The sequence below is a fragment of the Anguilla rostrata genome, chromosome 3, assembly GCF_018555375.3.
Source record: "Anguilla rostrata isolate EN2019 chromosome 3, ASM1855537v3, whole genome shotgun sequence".
Lineage (NCBI taxonomy): Eukaryota > Metazoa > Chordata > Actinopteri > Anguilliformes > Anguillidae > Anguilla > Anguilla rostrata.
This window is the reverse complement of record NC_057935.1, coordinates 25,461,983-25,481,249: the sequence shown is the minus strand read 5'-3', so window position 1 is coordinate 25,481,249 and position 19,267 is coordinate 25,461,983. Positions and strand designations below refer to the sequence as shown.

At 39.9% G+C, this 19,267-nt stretch overlaps 1 protein-coding gene across 3 annotated transcripts in view; it reads left to right on the top strand.

The window, feature by feature from the left end:
- The first annotated feature begins 1,115 nt into the window (after positions 1–1,115).
- LOC135250538 (DDB1- and CUL4-associated factor 6-like) overlaps positions 1,116–19,267 on the top strand; it is a 38,691-nt gene continuing 20,539 nt past the window's right edge. For 2 of the 3 annotated variants that reach the window (XM_064326902.1, XM_064326901.1), the window contains exons 1-7: positions 1,116–1,691; positions 10,909–10,970; positions 13,557–13,649; positions 15,160–15,345; positions 15,824–15,937; positions 17,216–17,351; positions 17,954–18,165. In XM_064326902.1, coding sequence (XP_064182972.1) covers positions 1,604–1,691; positions 10,909–10,970; positions 13,557–13,649; positions 15,160–15,345; positions 15,824–15,937; positions 17,216–17,351; positions 17,954–18,165 — 891 coding nt within the window. In that variant the 5' untranslated portion in view covers positions 1,116–1,603. The remainder of the gene's footprint in view (positions 1,692–10,908; positions 10,971–13,556; positions 13,650–15,159; positions 15,346–15,823; positions 15,938–17,215; positions 17,352–17,953; positions 18,166–19,267) is intronic. The other variant, XM_064326903.1, reaches the window with a different exon arrangement.

Genomic DNA, 19,267 nt, shown 5'->3' with positions numbered 1-19,267 from the left:
CATCTATGCTTCTATTGGTTCATTCCGGGATGAGACAGGATTTAGAGGGATATTCATAGACGTAACATCTGAGGTTTAAAACGACTGAAGGGAGATGTCGAGTTTAAACGAAATAATTACCTTTAAATGAACTGACCACAGAGGGTAAATAGAGTAACTGCTACATAAATTACCTTTATGCAACAAAATATTTTCCATATGGACATTCCATAATTGGATTTACCATGTTTTGTGACAATGTAGCCTTGTTTTGAACGTATTTTCAGCATCATATCAATCATATCAAGATGAAACGTTGCACTTATTTGCTAAACAAATAACTGTAATGAATAGCTAATATACAGCAACACAGCATACAGGTATATAGCAAAATACACCAAATATTGCAGCTTTTATTTTTTCTTCTTAATTCTGTCAGTGTTTCAGAACTCCCTTAGGCTACCAATAGTGACTGTTACGTCAACATTAGGCTGTTCAGTTCAGACCATTCCAAAGACGTAATCTTACACCTTAAGGGGTTAATAACGCTTTTTAAATGTATGCATCTTTGTTATCTAAGCGGATGACATTATTTTATTCCTCATCCGCCAGAAACATTACACAAAATTGCATCCATGTGTCACATGAATGCAATTTGTTGTAGTTCTGTACTATAGTAGGCTATACTGTGTTGCAGTCACAATTGAGTAGCCTACACATTCTGATTCTTTGGAAATCAAAGTTGTCAACAACATTGTATGTCCTCAATGGCCAGCTGAAAGTAGCGATCACTGGTTGAGATTGTTTTATAACAGTTTTGGAAAAGAGATAGGAATCAGTATTTGGTAATGTCATGATACCACATTTTATGTTTGTGGTATTTAGTTTTGTGAAACAGAAGTAGCCTACATTTTTATCAGTTCTGCTAACGTTGATTGTCATCTGTGTCACTAAACTGCTCTTGTTTTGGAGGACGAAATAGCCTATTTCAATAGACGTAAAAGCCATTTAAATTTGCCGCCATTCATCAAAGTTCCTCCTCGCCATAATGTGGACCAATAACAATGCTATGCGTTGCGTAAAATTACCAACGCAAATGATAATTGTACGCGGTTCAAATCAATCCGTGGGAGAACAGGCTGTCCGGTCATTGACAGAAACTTGTTCACCTACAAATTTACACGAACATAAATATGTAATACGTTTGTAGATATTTAGGAAGTATGCTCTTTTTGCGTATCCTCCCCTTTCTCCAAATGTAGTAACGTCGGAAGTTAAAAAAATATTCTTTGTGTCGAGTCTTTTATAGCTTTGAGTTTATTGGCTGCAAGCCTGGAAACTAGGAAGGAGGGACGTAAATATCGAGCCCAGAACACTTTCCGAGTGCACTGTTCGGGCTTGCTGAGAAATACTGAGCTAACGTTACGTCGCTAGTTGGCTTACGATGCGAGAAAGAGGGGATATTAGACAGCTGGGTCAAAACAGTGTAGCAATAGCCAAGTGGAACAAAATAGGTAGATAAGTACCTCTGGAAAAGGCAAAGGATTTGATCCAAATGGGTAGCTAACATAGTAGCCAGTTTACCAATTTCTTCGGTGTGGTTTTTAAGGAAGAATCAAGCACAATGTCTTGCTCCGGAAAATTGATTTGGGACGTAAGGAAGCGCTCCATCGGGTGCCATGAACGAAATGCTGTCCGGAGCCACTATTTGGGTAAGAACATATTAAACCAAACAAGTAATTGCTTCCTGTTGGTTTCTTGCTGGACCTGAATTCGTTAAGGACTTCGTCTCTCAAAAGTGACTGATAGCTATGCCTCCCATTATTACACGTATTTCAGACGACTGAAGTCGGATACCCTCTCACGTTTAACGGCAGTCTTTTTTAAGTATCTCAGTGGTCTTTTCGGGACCCTCTAATGATTTCTCTTGGATACTGAAAATTCGTATAGTTTATGGTAGGCATAACTTACACCGTTATTTTACTGCTGCTGACAAGTGGCTATCACATTTCAACTAACTGGTTATTTGAAGTTCTTAGTTGGGCTAGCTAGCTAGGTACTGTAGATTTCAATTTGCCGTTACTCAACTGTAGTTTAGCTTCGGCTAACTTTGTTTGCCAGCTCAAGGCCAGCTTGTATTCCTCGAGTTAGAACTAGGCTACATCATGTAGCCTATGTAGTTACACCTGTTCTAAGCCCTGACAGACCTGTCTCAAAGCTCCTGATTATATAATTAAATCTTTCTGTTGTCTGTTACTGTCGCTATAAATAGGTGTATGTCTAGGTAAAAACACATTTTCAACATACAAAAAATCCAAGTTACTCTTGCACACAAAACATTGTCTATAATTATATTAAATAAAATCTTGTAAAATCTAGGCCTGTCTTTGAAATACTGATATCAAAACGAGGCCGAGTTACAACAAACAATGATTAGCTTTCTTACCTCACACAAATTAAACGACCTCTATTGCGAAACAATGTTACCCCATGTTTCCTAAATTATCTCATGTAACTTGGCCCTGTGTTTTTTCATTTTAGAGAATGCAGTCATTCAAAGTTTATGTGTCAGATGAAAGTGTGAAATGGAAATCATTTAGAGTGGAAATGATCTACAACTGTGCTGTGTTATACTTAAAAAAACAATAACAGAACAATGTTTGAACAATTCTATGCATCCTTTGCTTTGGGTGTGGGAAAGCACAGCATGAATAAAATAATAATAATAATAATAATTATTATTATTATTATTTGTAAATTATTTTTATGGATGTTATTTTGTTTAGATTTTTTTTATTTTACATTGTGAAATCAATTGTACTTATTTGGCTAAACCTTATCTGTCCCACAAACATACAGTACACTAATGGGGCAAACATATGTATGGATAGGTTTGTAATATTCAATAATTATTTAATAGGCCTAAATATGTCATTTTTGTCTGTATTCATTAATTAATTCTGCCCTCTTTTCCATAGTGAGTGCTAATGATTGTATGTTTGTTGGTTAACACATGGCCACATTTTCAATGAGTGGCAAGTTATAGTCATGTAAGACTTAGCAGTTAGTGCTGTCTGCGCATAGCCTAGATGGTTATCACAGCATTGTCAGACTTGGAGAGAGAGGCGGCCACTTCACTACATTCATTTTTGTGCAACTGTAGGCACTACACTAGAGTGTATTCAGGCTCAGGAAATGCCATTAGGTCCCGAAACACATCACCTATTTTGTTCCACTTGGCTATTGCCATGCTTACGGCGAGCATGTATTTTATTATCTTTTCACCAGTTAAATCTGTTTTGTGCTTTCGCTGGACAGCTTTCACACTGACAAGGTCTCACTATGAAGTTGGATGTTTGTTTTCTGTGGTCCCTTGGCCTCTGGTGTTTGGTTCTTAGGTGGGTTAACATCATAGATGTCGAAAGTGTCGAAGTGTGGTATGCAAATTTGGCAGCACATATTTTTCACTGAGCAATGTTTTTATTGAGCTTTTCAAAATCATTCCACACAGCACTCTTAGATTATGGTGCATTTTCAGTGGGTTATTGTATACATGAGAGACCTGCTAATTGTTTGTATGTCGGCAGATGATCTGTAGGCCTAGCCAACATTAATTTTAAAACGTGGCATTTGCAAAGTACCTACAGAAGCCTAGTTTAAAAGTAGTTAACACTAGAAATGCCACAGTGGTCAATTTGATTGTTGTCATTAAGAAAAGCAATAGCCTAAATCTGCCGTCATGGAAATCCCTATGAATCCTCCATCATGACTTTTCCTAATATAGGCTATGTTTTGAACATGGCTGGGCAAGGCCTGCAATAGTAGTCAGAGGTTTTCGGGCCAACCCTGTAGTCATGTACCTGTCTTCAGTCGCGAATTGGGTTAGGTACCAAAACCCGGTAGCACTATGGCTCCAGTTCCATATGACCGGTACCTTCCGGGCTGAATCGCAATGCAGATTTCGGTGCTTCATGATGGTGCCATCTTCACTAACATCACACTCGCTCTGTCGACTAAGTCTGTGAAAGCAGGTACCTTTAGCAAGCCAGCTAACAATAAACTTGGCCAAAATGTCAAAAACAAAACTGTAAAGTGTGAAAATGATACCCAGCAGGGAGAATTATTGATTGCTGGACTGGATTATTTGTGATGACAAAATCAGCAGGAAAAAGAAGGATAAAAACACAAAATAATGCAAGTTTGGGGCTTTATTGGGTGGATGTGTGAAATTTGTATCTGAATTCTTTGTGTTTACATGAAATCATAAGGTAAAGAATTTAAGGTTCTTAAGGGCTGAGAGTCTGCCATTATGATTATTTCTGTAGGAAACCCTGAAAAGTGACAAACTTTTGATGCTGTATAGGTATGGGGCATGCCGCCCCACCAAGCCGTAACTTGGCGGTTGCCATACCATCCCAATCTAAGTGAAGCTGTGTTTCCCATCAGGTCGAACTGCAGCTCTAGCTAGTGGCTTGAAGAAAGCATCTGAACACATTAGCTTCTTAGCTGCCTGGCATTTTACTAGTCCTTTTATTATTTCCAAATCTAAATGACATCCTCAACATTTCCTTTTGAAATATCGTAGGGCATTTGTAGACTAACTGCCAGAGGAAACAGAGTTTGACCAACAGGTAAAATGACCCTAAAGCAAAGGCAAACAATCACTAGTATTTGTGGAAGCATTGATCTTTTAAGTACTGATTTTTAGCTAGCTGTGTGGCCAGCTGGCATACCTACTTTGCTCAGTTGTGAATCCAGTTATTGTCACCATATTTTATTTGAATAGAATTTGTCTGAACCCTCGGTTATTGCCTTGCCTATGTAATCCGCTATATAGCCTGTTTTGTTTACAAACCTGTGTGATGCATGACCAGAATATAGTTTAATCCACTACCCCCACAAAATGTCTCTGTACACTGCACATTGCACCACAACGTTGTGTCTGGACTGACAGCACATAGCCTAGCCTCCCCTAGTGTCACAGTTGTTGTCATTTTGTGAAGTTCAGTTGCCATGTTGGAATATGTTCAGAACTAACACCTATACTTCTTGGTTTCTCAAGGATTTGAACAAACAGGCTCTGGTGAGCTTCCATTATGCTCTTTCAATATGCTGTTCTTTTTATGTAGGCCGTAACGCTTAATGGCTAGCCATTCATCCAGAAATAAAATGGAACCTGATGTTTTATCATTGTACGAAGCCCCTCAAGGGACCCTAGGATAATTTTTTTTTCCAACATAGAAATCCATATTCCCAGTTTCCCTATCCATATGCACAGTTTTGCAAACCGTGCGCTTGGTTTTCCAGTCCGTATGTTCGATTTTGCAATCCTTGCGCTCGTTTCTCTAGTCCATACACTCGGTTTTGCAACCCACGTGCTCAGTTTTTGACAGATCACTCGGGTTTGCAATGTTAAATCCGTTTTTAAATAAAGGGCTCATTGCAGGAAAGTCAGACACGGAAGTATCATAGCTACAATTCACACTCGAGGAAACGGGATAGATATTAAAGCGATATGGTAGAAGGACCCGTGATAGCCTATGTCATGAATATTGGCCAGGCTAGGGCGTGTTGTTAGGCACGGCTAAAATTAGATTTTTTATATTAACTCTTTAAGCCTTGCATTTATTTCAGAGTGTGGTTTAAAATAGTTTGTCTGCACCATCTATGGTCTGCACAGATACTGCGGTTGTACTGTTATCTCAGTAGGCTAATGGACTATCTTAGCATAGCAATGATTTGAATTTCTCAAGAGTGCTAAGTCGGGTCCTGTTCCCAGTGTTATGTACCAGGACTGTCATTCAAAGATTTGAGTCTACATATTACATATAGCCTAAATATTAGACTGATAATCAAAAAAATTTGCCCTTTCTCTTTTAGATGTTTGATGGATGTATTGCTGCTGCAGAAAGACATTATTCCAGGTGTGGATATCTGGAACCTCAGTATGTTCTGCACAGCAGTGGGTGTTTGTGTTCATATGCAAACGGTACCGCCCCGACACCAGTATTTTGGAAGCATTGTGATGAACTGCTTCCATGGGCAGTGATAGTTTTAAATGAAACACAGTAATGATATTTATAACCACTTTGGTTCTGAGGTGCATACAATATTATTGTATGTTTCATACCTTTCATTTGTAGATCACTGTGCTATTTATTTTCATTTGCAGTGCTAACTGTTAGTTTGTTTGGCCAACTTTACACTTTGTGAGTAAAGATGGGCCTAATCAAAAGCAATTAATGCAAAGCAATGCAACATTATCACAACACAATGCAAATCGGAAAACACGTGACAAAACACAAATAAAAATATGAAAACACAATGACAAAAAAGAAGAAAATACAAAATCATGGGACAGTAAAATAAACCTCACAACGACAAGAAAAACATTGGAATGCAACTGCAAATTACGAAGCAACTGCAAATCGAAAACATAACAACATTACAGAAATGTGCTGCATTTCAGAAAAACGGAAGTGTTAACTTATGACCAAAATACAGGTGTTTTTTTCTTGTCGTCGTGCAGAGATTTTGTTTGTGGTTAGATGCCAAGCTTTGGATGCTTTGGCCACTGTACTTTTGTGCCTTCTTAGTGGTATTGCAGTTTTGTACTCCTGAGACAAACACAGATGGTCTCTACTTTTTTAACAGCCTCTTTGCATAAGAGTGTCTGCTAAGTGATTTCATGTAATGTAGGCTAATGGTAACCAAAATGAACTGTACTTTGGCCTATAGTTAGTAGAGTTGCAGTGATTGTGCACCAGTGACACATTCAGGAAATTGGGTTTGATTTTGTTTCTGTCATTCTTTTTTACGGTAATTTCAATTGACGACGTTTTAATTACATTTAGGCTATAACCTAATATATATATATAATATATAACCATTTATGCAAGGTTATGAAGGCAATCATACTGGCATACCAAATGAACTCAACCACAAAGATATTGAATCGAAATATAAACACCGGTTAGTCTTTTATGACAGCTGTGTACATTATGTCAAAATCTGGCTAGTTGTTTTATGGTAAATGGTAAATGGACTGCATTTATTTATTTGCAGTTTTATGACCTGTTGTGAAAAAAAGGTATGGGAGTGATGATGTCACTGCCTGGATGTGACTGAGAGGAAGCCCACACATTTGCACACAAGTCCTTATGAAATATCTGTGGTCCTGTTTCTCAACCTTGACCTTCAGGCAAGCCTACATGTTGCAGTCAGGTTTTGATTATATCCAGTCCAACTCTTATCTGTGTAAATATTTTAGCTAGGTTGACAGTATATGTTAGGCTTTATATTAAATGTGTATCAAATGTAATGCGTATTTCACAGTTTCACAGGTTTCGTTTTTGGGCATAATTAATTGTTAAAGCGGAGATAAAAACAAAGAATTGTCCTCTGTGTCTTCTTATTGATACTGGTATTCTCCACTACTGTAAGTCGCTTTGGATAAGAGTACCTGCAAAGTGATTGTAATGCAATGCAATGACAAGGGCAATCTGATTCTAGATCGACGTTCCTATTTTGAGACTATGAAAACAAACCCTGATTTAGGAGCAGTTTTACCTTTTAGCTTAGAATGGATAAGGTTAGTATATGGACAGGGAATGCCTGTTCCTGGATCAGCACTCCTAATCTGAGATGCTTTATGACTGTGGGCCCAGAGCTATGCTCTCTTGCCAATCTGACATTACACAAACTATATCTAGCCTGTCCGTGCTGCGTAGTATTACAGCTGTCAGACTTAATTGACGGAAAACACACAAAGATGTCTGTAATCAGACCGGGGAGATTGTGTGCTGGGGAGTCTAAATTTAGAGCAGGGCCAGCGTGGGGCCCAGCACTCAGGATTTGTCAGCCCAACAAAGGTTAAACATGTGCCTAACAGAAGGCCTGTCCTGTGGTAGGAATGTCATGTTTTCACAACAGCATTCGACACTTTGTTTAGTCTGAATGGTGACTAGGTTGGAATACATGCTTGATGCTCATTTTCACTTTAATTCATTAAAAACAAACAAGCAAATTATTTTATTATTTAAATTGACTCATAAAGCAGTTGGAAACATCAGGTCAGAGAGGAGTAGAAAAAATGTGCATGGAGCATGGCCTTAATTTGCTTACACTAGCACACTTTCATGGATTTCCATACAGTATGTCAGAGTGTTAAAAGTCCATGACATGTAGGCTATGCATACATATACGTATCATAAGTCTTAAATGTACAGGTTTACTACAAACTGCATTAAATGTACATGTCTGTATTTCTACAAACTACACAAGGCTAGGCTTTAATGTTTGTTGATTATGTGCCAATGAAAGTTAAAGGATAACTAACTGATCTATCTAGTCACTTGCTTCAAAAAAAATTTAAAAAAATAAGCCACAATAAAATCATAGGTATGATCACTGGAGCAGTTTTCATTAGCTTTTTCTGTGTTATTGATGAGGCTTGTTCTTACACACAGGATACAGTGGAAGGCCAAGGAAACGCGTGTGTATGTGCAATATGTTTCCATGGTCAGGCATGGGTTTTCTCCTTTGAAGCAGAGTATTTTCTGTGGGTAATCAGGAAGGGGATGCAGCTCAGAAGTTCTGGAAACTCTTGACCTAAGCTGGACAGCAGACATCTGCCTGTGTACCCCACCATCACTGTCTTTTCAGAGTTCAGTTTCAGTTGGGACCTCAGCCCCCGACCCCATACAGTCAGTCAGTATCACTGTCAGCCGATCGCAGGGTACTCTGGGTATCCACTGTGATGTTACAGACTTCTGGGTGGCTGAGCACAGAGGGAACAGCTGTCCAGAGTTATTGAACTGCACTGCATTAGTACTGCATGTTGTTCTCACTTTGTCATATTCCATTTCTTGCATCCAGAGTTTGGGGGCAGAATGTTCTGTAGTTTTGTTCAAAATGAAACTGGTGCTGGTATTCTGCTGAGCTCTGGCTTCTGCCCTTAAAGTTTATATAATAATAATAATAATAATATATTATTATTATAATTATAATAATTATAATTATAATAACAGAGATAGGTGTTGCCATCACACTGAACACTTGCAGGTAGGCTGCTGGAACTCCTCTCTGGAATATTCTAAAACAATTTCATCCATGAATCGCTAATGCACATCTTAGCAGTAATCTTGGCTGATATGGCATTGCGACAATATTTTGGATCAGTTAATATTCATGGTTGATTTTGAGGCATTCTTTGGATCACTGTATTGCAGAAAGATACATTTGCAGCCAATTTTGAGCTTCCTGAGGCCAGGGGGCAGAGGGATACCAGGCTTTTTGACCAAAATGTCTTTATACTTGCTGGGGTTCAGGATTCCATTGACCTTAACAAAGGACACATATTCCACCATAGTTCACAACAGATATGATTTTCTCAAGGTTTTCACTACTATTTTTCATGTTTTAGAGCTGGGTTCCCCAGTCTTATCCAGAAAGGGCCAGTGTGGGTGCACATACCTGATCCTGATTCTACTAATCAAGGTGCTTAGCAATGACTCTAGTGATTGATTAGTATAATCAGGTGTGTGCACACTGGCCCTTTCTGGAACCCCAGCTCTAAAACATGAAAAGCACCTAATTAAGAAAAATTAACAGCTTGTTAAAATTCTGGGATTGCTGTTGAGGTTGGAATGAAAACCAGCATACACAGGGGTCCCCCAGGACCGAGTTTGAGAACCACTGTCTTAGACGGGCTGCCTGTTTTTTAAATGTTTTTTTAAGCCTCCTATAGGAGAAACGCATTTCAAGACATTACAATTCCAAATACCACCATCCCTGTAAAATGGCCCCTTTACAATGTGTAAATTCTTCAGTATAAGCTACATTTTACCCCAATTCTGGCACTTACAATATGTAACCCTTCAATAAATATTGAAATAGTTTAAAAATATATATTTTTTTGTCATGCCTTTCATTTTTTCATGTATGTATTGTGTGTGGCTGCTTGAAGACCAGAACTTTACATTCTAAATGTAGCTAAATATAGGGAGACAACATGTCAAGCTGATAGTGGCAGTCAAGCTGGACCGACTGCAGTCACTGTCACACAAAGTCCCCACCTAAGCCCTTGTTTTGAGCCAGGAAAAACCCTGCGTTCTTTTCAACATAAACACATCCTTGGACATCAAATCCACCACTTTTGTATGTGGCTAACAAGCTATTTTGGTCTCATTTAAGCATAGCACCTGCTTGAAGTGGAAGTTCTGAATTGGAATTTCAATTGGGACTGGGTGTTATGGTAACCAGAACTGAGCTTTTTTGCAAGGTCCAAGACATTTTGAACCTGGTATCCCCTCCCCTCTAGGAAACTTACTCTTAGGCATAGATGGATCGTTCTGCCTACATGGCAGAAATGTCTGCATGGATATCCACGTGTCACACCATTTTAACTTGAAGCTGTGTTCTAATATTCCTGCATTCCCTTCCTCTCACCTGTTGCAACAGACACATGTAAGTTACTCAGGAAATAATTCATTCTTTGTAGGCAATCCTGTGTAACAGCCCTGTTCTGTTTGAAACACCTCGCCCATGCAATTGTGGAATCCATCTTTAGTTCACACACTGGAGTTATCATTACCTGTCATGCAATGCAGCTTGGTCTCACATGCAAGGGTAACCAACAATGGATCTTTTTATTTTACCTTATGTGTGTGTTTTTTTCTGGCTCTTGCTGTTAAGCTATAATTTCCTTTGCTCTGACCAGGGCTTTTATCAAAAGTCAGAAGCATATGGTCCAGTTGCTGGCCCCATGATTTTCAAAGCTTACAGCCTAGTTGTAGGCCCTGTGGTTTTAGAAGCTTATGGCCTAGTTGTGTAGGCCCCATTGTTTTGGAAGCATACGGCCTACTTGTAGCCAGTATGTCACCCACTGATTTGTGCTTTAATAATTGTTTCTCATCTGTTTTATTTCAGGAAGAAGAGAATTTGTTCAAAGACTCAAACTTGAAGCTACACTCAATGTGCATGATGGCTGTGTGAGTATTTGAAAGATGTGGTTTCATTGTATTGAACCTATACTAATCCAGCACGGTACCTGCTAAACATGCCTGAGAGAGTCTGTCACATACTGTAGTTTGCTTGGTTAACTCTTTCCTGGGTTACTGGGCTACTTATTTTCATGGACTGCTGGGAGCAGAGTTCCTAGAGTCATCTATTATTACTGCTGCAGTTTGTAACTGGCAGTTTATTGTACATTTTGTAGCTACACCTTTCGTGAACCTAACACATCTTCGTTGCACGTCTGTGTGTTATGTGTGGGTCTATGTCATAGGGCCTGGGAATGTGCCCGTGTTTGTGTGTGGCGTGTGTGTCACTATTACTGCCTCTATAGTAGGGCTGTCACATTTGTATCCAAATAATGGTATAAATGGTACAGTTTAAAATGAGAACATTTGAACATTAAGTGGATGTGTGATAAATTGATGGTGCATTTGTATTATTGTAGGTATTGTAGATTGATGATTTATTAAGGTTACTTTCACACCTTCCTCGTTGGTGCCGACCAATCAAACTTTTTTCTAAGTTTGAATCGTTCTGACAGGTGCGAAACCTCCACCCGCACTCAGGCGTGCGCCGAAACCTTGGTTTGATTAAAAAAAAAATAATAATTGTGGTCTCAGTCCTCTTCCAAGTGAACCCTGGTGCAGTTTGTTGTTGGAGAGATCACAGTTCCATGTTGGTCCAAACATGATTCTTAGTGAAGGCGATAACAAAGTATGCCCCCTTCTTAGCAATGTGTTTATAGCAGCGCGCCAGCAAAATGCGGCTGTTCAAATCTCGAAGTCTGAAAATTTTACAATGTAGCAATCCAAACTCGGGTACGGACTTTAGCAAACAAACTCGGTGTAGAAACAGCCTAAAAAAAAACCCTCTATATGGAACTTACTCTGCATTCAAGACTTATGGAAAACTTAAAAACGTACGAGCTTCCGACTACAAAAACCCCAACAGTGGCCCTCCAATTCAGAATTCATAGTAGGAAGCCATCATTTCTGAGCTCAGGTTTCTAACATTCAAACATTTCTATCACGTCATTATGGCGTCCAAAAAGCAAAGAACGCCCTCACGCTGCTTTTTAGCTCCCAATCATGATTTTGTAAATGCTTTTTCCCAGTGTAACAGTTTTGAAAAATAAATAAATCGCGATCCTTTGAATCTCCCTGGTTTATTTAGTTTTTGTCTCCCCCTTATGTTCACACTGGTGATCATCTGTTTTTTCCTTCATTTATCAGACGATTTTTATGCATTTTACATTATGTCTACTCAGTTGCATTGTACCTACATACCAATACACCATTTGTATGTTTTTGGTGAAATTAATTTTTTCTTTGTACGAAGACCTTTATTAGTGCCTGAATACTGTTAAGTTCATTGTGTTAATGCACACTTACCTGTGTGTTTTTATATATACCCCCCACTTCTTTCATGTGATTGTATGCCTGACAAAGACCTCTTGGGTCGAGACGTTACACATTAAATAAACCACAAGGGAGCATTCGCTGGTATGTGGGTATCCTTTACTTTTTCATTATCTCATTCTTTTTCCCTGCACCTGGCCATGTTGTTGGATACATGTATACTATGTTCTTTTCAATCATGTGGACAACCATAGAGAATCCCTAGTAAATCATGCACTTGGCTGTAGTGAATCCCTGGCCTATCAGGGAATTGAGCACCGGCCAAAGAGACATTCTAACCTTTCTAACTAAAGAAACATAGTTATATAGTCTACAAAGGAGGGGCAAGTGTTCAGGTAAATTAACTTCGATTTCAGCTCCGTCTCTGTCACGGTACGATTGTAAATCAGTTCATCCCTCATCCCTCCTTTTCTTCGGTTCAGAACTTGTAAACACCCTTATTTCATTTTTTGTCAGCCAGCTATCCCCTTACTCAGGAGACCCGTGCGTGCGCGACCCCCTGAATTCCAGGCGCAAATGCCATCTGTGGGGCCAGGTTGGCCTTTTCACCCCCGTCGCCCCTCACCTCCGGCGAACGCGATTAAACGGACGCGGGAGCGTCTCGTGGCATCGGTTGTTAACCCCCAGCGGTTAACGGACATGCCCGACATGGCAGCCCTAAACGCTGTGGAGATGCTGCAGCGCGTCAGGGCAGATTGAGCGTGACACAGAGGAGAGCTGCTCTAAAGGGGGGCTGGTCTCCCTTTGCTTCCACCGCCCCTGAAGTTGATAGAGTGCAGTGACAGCGAGACTTACTTGTTGCTGCTTCTTTGTCTGTTTGTTTTAGGCCCACGGTGTCTGTTTGAAATTGAACTCGCTCAGTTGTAATTTCAGCCACTTTCACACTGTTTAAAAAGACCTATTTAAGCAAGCATGTCAGGCATTGCATTCTGCTACACACAACTCAAACACACACACACACTCACACACAGCTACTTTGCAAGCACAAACATGTAAGCTATGCACACGTATACACACAAAGCGCATGCACACACACACTGCATGTAAGCCCTCGCACACACACACTCACACAAGCAGCATAAATATGTACTGTATAATCACAGATAGTAACTGAAGTACATATTTTTTTATTTTCCTTTCTAGGTAAACACAATATGTTGGAATGATACTGGAGAGTACATCCTTTCTGGATCTGATGACACAAATTTAGTCATCTCAAACCCTTACAACAGAAAGGTAAGACTACTGCTCTGCACCCTCACAAATTCACTGTAACCGGCATGTGGCGAGTCTAATGTAATGTGTCTTGCTGTATTAGTGATTAACCTCTCCAGCTAATGCATGCAAATAGCTCCCCGGTGTGAATGTGTATGAGTGTGAAGCAGGGTGTTGCTGCAAAAGAGCATTCGTGCTCAGCGAACCTACCCTGGGTAAATAAAGGTTAAATAAATAAATAAAATTAGCTGGAGAGGTTAATCATTAATACAGCAAGACACATTGAGCCTCATTCACAAACTTTTCTTAAATTATTCTTACTTTTGTTTTTAAAAATGGTCCCTACAAAAAACCAACATGGAATTCTTGAAACACCTTCGTTTTTGTGCTTATCCCGGGTGTATGAGATGATGAATGCCGATTGTAAATTCTATGCATGTGACTGAAACACCTTAGCAATCCCATAAAAGGCAGGCCAACTTCAGGGTCATGTGCAAATATAAGCCGTTTATCGCTTTCCGCAAACATATCTGCATGGTTCCTTAGGATGCGCTCTCTCCCCAAAGCATGATTAGAGAAGTAATACAAAAACCACAGGTATGCCATTGCTAACTGTTGGGTTTGACTTCTGTCTTTATATAGCCTATTGTCATCAACCATCATCAGCCACTTTTTATCAATAAACAAAATTAATTTAGCATGTTCCCAACAACATTATTATTGCAAACTATACAAAGACAAAAACAGGTTTATAAAAACATACTAAACTGAAATAAGTATGAAAATATTTTTTAACGAAGCAAAAGCTAAACAAAAACTGGCACATCAGTTTTCAATCTAAATTGAAAACAAAATAAAAATAAAAACTAGGGAAAGATTTGAGTTTATTCGAATGGAGCAGTTCATGCAGTTAAAATCGATAGCCTATTTATGCCATAATTGTAAACGTTTTGTCTGTATCTATGTCTTGACTTTGCATAGATAATAAATCAAGCTAAATATGAATATATTCTGCGTATTTCTTTTCGCATGTTTATAAACACATAGATTTTGATCATACCAAAGTACAAATTGAGATAAGAAAAAATGATGAATGCCAAAATGTTCGTGGAAATGTTATGCACAGTATATGATCAAATCTGATTGTACGCATTGTGAATGAGGCCCATTGCCTTGAAAGAATGTGCAGGAAGAGTGAAGTACTTCCACAATTATGTAATGGTTACACATTCAAAATTCAGTGGAAATTCAAAATTCCTCATTGAAAAGTACAAAATAAAAACAAAATGTATTATTTCTTATGAGAATAACTTTAACTAGTGGCAATCCATCTCATTTTCCATTCCAAGTTACCATTGTCCCCTAGGCCCATTAGACTTTTGTAGTCATAAGTAGCCTTAAAAATGTATCTACATCATGATTTTTCATAGCTGAGGTTTCAAAAGCTGAATCATTGGTTTTGCTGAGATCTTCTGGAAGCTTCCACAAGGGTATCTCTCTCATCCTCTCTCATCCCCACCTCCCTCGTCAGGTGAAAGCAACCATTCGGTCGGGACACCGGGCGAACATCTTCAGTGCGAAGTTCATGCCATGCACCAATGATGAGCAAATAGTGTCCTGCTCAGGAGATGGCGTCATCTACTACACCAACACGGAGAGGAGCTCTGAGCTGAACAAACAGTGTCAGTTCACCTGTCACTACGGCACTGCCTACGAGGTGCGCTGACATCATGGTGGACCCACAGCAGTGTTTCTCATGCATTGACTTTATTTGGGGGGCCCGCCCAAATAGATTAGCCCCCACCAAAAAATATTATTTGAATTTAGTTGTTTATTCTGACCGCCCTGTCAACAGTTTCTAATTTACTGCTGTACAAATGTGGTTCAAAAGGTAAATTCATGTGAGCCACACACATTGCCACCAGTGCAAACACCAGCGACAGCCACACAGCCATTAGTTGAATGTTGATGATGTGACAAGGGCAGCAGTTTTAGATCAGGTGTCCTCAGTCTCAGTTCTGTTTATCTCGATTGATTAAGGTTGTTGAAAACATTCTTCCAGTTTTTTTCTTAAGTTTATGAACAGAATACAGGTTTAGCATATAGCCATCAGTTGGTGTTGACCCCAGGCTTAGGCACAGACTCATTAGTTGTACCCAGTTAATTTAAACCAATCTCCTTTGTCCTATTGGTAGATCATGACGGTGCCGAATGACCCGTACACCTTCCTGTCGTGCGGGGAAGACGGCACAGTCCGGTGGTTCGACGTCCGAACGAAAACTAGCTGCACAAAAGAAAACTGCAAAGATGTAAGTGGGCCTCACTCCAGATTTCCTACTTCCATGCGCATGGGTTGGAAGGCAGAAGCAGCCAGCGCCAGCAGGCAGTAGGAACGAGCCTGTGATTGGATGAGCCGAAATGTGTCCTTCCTGTTAAGTCGGGCAGCCTCCATGGCCTTCTCTCCCTGTCCCATGTGACCAAGCAGAGGCTGCGAGGACCTTGGAGGCCGAAGGAGTTTGCTGTGTCAGAGGAAACACCACGTAGGCCTTTGCATTTGTGACATGTTTACCAGCTAGGCTATGACTGTCCAGAGGATGTCCTAGGGCTCCTCCCTAGATGTAGTTACATTTGCATAGGCATTTAGCAGACTCTGAATAATAGCCACTGAGTAGCAATGAAGGTCCCTGACCTCTATACTACACAGTTATCCCTTATGAACAAGTGCAGCATCCTTTCCCCTACTGAAATGGAATATCAAAGAAAATATACTGAAAAAATATTATAAAGGTATTGCAACACTTTGAAATATAAAGGGGAAATATACAATTCATTGCCTCTTTCAGGTATTGCAGTATATTTTAAAAGAATGGACTGTTGCGAAATACTGCTCCTTCCGAAATGATTGGCACCCTTGATGAAGATGAGCATAGAGGGCTGTATAAAATAAAAAAAAGACATAACTGGTTTAAAACAGCACGTTCAAGATTTTTGGAGAAGGAAATAATGATACTGAAACTTTTTCTGTAAAAAAAAAAAAAATAATAATTTCTGTAAAGTCTACAAGACATTGTGGCATATTCCATTACCGTAAAGGGCTCTGACAGAATTGGACCACGGTGCAGAACAGTCAGTATTTTCCTAGGGCTTTCAGCTCCTTTCTCTCTCTGCCTCGGAGCACTGCCGATTTTCATGCATCATTGATTGCGTTTGATTGTTTTCCACATTCCCTGTCTTCTGCTCTTCCTTATCGCTGTTTTCATTTGAGGTGTTGAATCAAACACGGCTCTACGGCTTGTTCGTGGTTTAAAAAAAAAAAAAAAATCCCTGCCAAAATTTTCAAAAGTTTCAGCATTTTTTCTTACAGTTGGCCATGTGCATGCCTTCTGCTACATTCACAGAAATAGAATACACTGCAATATAGTAGATATGTGGACACACTTATGTGGACATGTGGGCAAAATATAATATATATAATATCAAAAATGTGAGAAATGTAGTCCACAGCAATGCATTTTTGACAATACACTATCACCTCCACCACCCTCTCGGGTTCAGTGAACCTTTCTGTTTTTTTATTTCTTAAAAAGGACATTCTCATCAACTGTCGACGGGCCGCTACCTCGATATCGATCTGCCCCCTGGTACCCTATTACCTGGCTGTCGGGTGCTCAGACAGCTCAGTGAGAATCTATGACCGACGAATGCTGGGAACCAGAGCGACCGGTGAGTTTTTAAGGATCTGTCCAATATGCTTTTATTTTGTTTCAACTTCTCTATTATTTTAGCTTTAGGCTTGGATTTAAGACCGTTTTTATGGTATGTAAGATGTTTCTGTCTTCTGTGGCTTTCATTGTAGCTTTTGGTAGCTTTTATGATTATTTTCATTGTCATAATGAATTATGTTTATTGTAATACAGTTCCCATCAAGCATTTCACCAACATCTCACAGACATAATAGACCTTGCAATGAGCTTGAGGCAAGGGAAATATCAAAATGGCTGTATGCACTCTATAAAGGTTTAAAAGATACTTATTTACACTCCAAATTGCTCAGTTTGCACACACACACACACACACACACACACACACACTATTGATTATGTCGGTGGAAGCATCAATTTCAGTGAGATACAAGTATAGACTTCCCAGTCCCAAATGTGTCATCAAGAGTAATTTGTCTGAATTTTAGGAATGCTATCTCATGAAGCAGGGCATTAGATGCATCATTCTCTGGGTGTTTTCTCAATTGTCTGCACATGGTGTCCCTTGCCGTAAGGGTCTCCCTAACGATCCCCTCCTGAACCCCACCTCCCCTGGCTGCCTAGGGAACTACACGGGGCGCGGGATGATGGGCATGTGTGCTCGCTTCGTGCCGACGCACCTGTCCAGCAAGTCCTGCCGCGTGACCTCGCTGTGCTACAGCGGCGACGGCCGGGAGATCCTGGTCAGCTACTCCTCCGACTACGTCTACCTGTTTGACCCCAAGGACGACCAGGCCCGCGAGCTGAAGGGGCCGTCCGAGGAGAGGAGAGAAGAGGTGGGGCAAAATGTCCGTGACTGAAGTCTTTCCGCGCAGTGTGTAGCTTTCATTATATTACATTTAGGAATTTAGCAGGTGTTTTTTTTTTTTTTCAGAGGAACTTACACAGCTTCCTGTTTTTACATGCAGACCATTAATGCAGCTTGCAGTTCAGCATAAGTACCAGGGTCTAGGGTACAATGGGCAGTGTCCTGTCTGGGGCTTATACCTGTAACCACAAACCAAGCCTTGTTCCATAGCAATTATAGTGCATGATAGTGGGTTTGTCTTGGCATTTTTACCGTTTGCTTTGGCACTAAGATATATTTAAAGATAAACAGGTTAGATACAGGTTAGTGACTATGAGATGATGTTGTGTGGCATAAGAAATGACTCCAGCGGGGATCACTTATGCTAGTGTCTGATGTGAGATTGTGTGACTGTGTGATTTTTAAACTGTGTGCTCTTCTCACAATCCAATTATCTCATGCGATTCTGTCTGGTTGCTGTATGCTTCCAAACACATTTTGTTTTGAAATGGTTGTCTTTCGGGTTCACAATTTATTGGGCGAAAGTACCTTTAAATGTGAAAGTAGTTTGTGGTGGCAGGTTTCTTTTGCAGTTCCAGCACGGTTACTGAAAGTCCTGCAAGAGCTCATCAGTTATTCATTGCTTATACTCCGAAATACAAGATTGTTTCCATTCTTTCCCGTTTTCTTGACAGAATTACAGTTCAATAGTGTGATGCGAGAAAGTTATAATGCTTTCTGAAATGGTTTGGAGAAAGCTCTCCTGTGATTATCACCATGGCAACCCTGGGGACAGCCCGTCAGGGCTGGAGAGCTATGTACTGGAGAGAGGGCTGGAATCTGCCTCAAACCTGGAAAGGTTTAAGGGAACTAATGTGCTTTAAGCTGCAGTTTGAAGCTATAAATGTATTAAGATACAGTACAACTGTGTAACGTACACATTTAATCTTGGTTTTAGCATGAGCAAAAGGTTTAAATGCACACAGACCACTGTTGACCAATTATTCAAGCACCCTTTGCTCATGCTAAACCCTTTAGTGAATCAGGTCTTTAACAAGAAATGAATGTACTGAAAATATCTTTAAATAAAA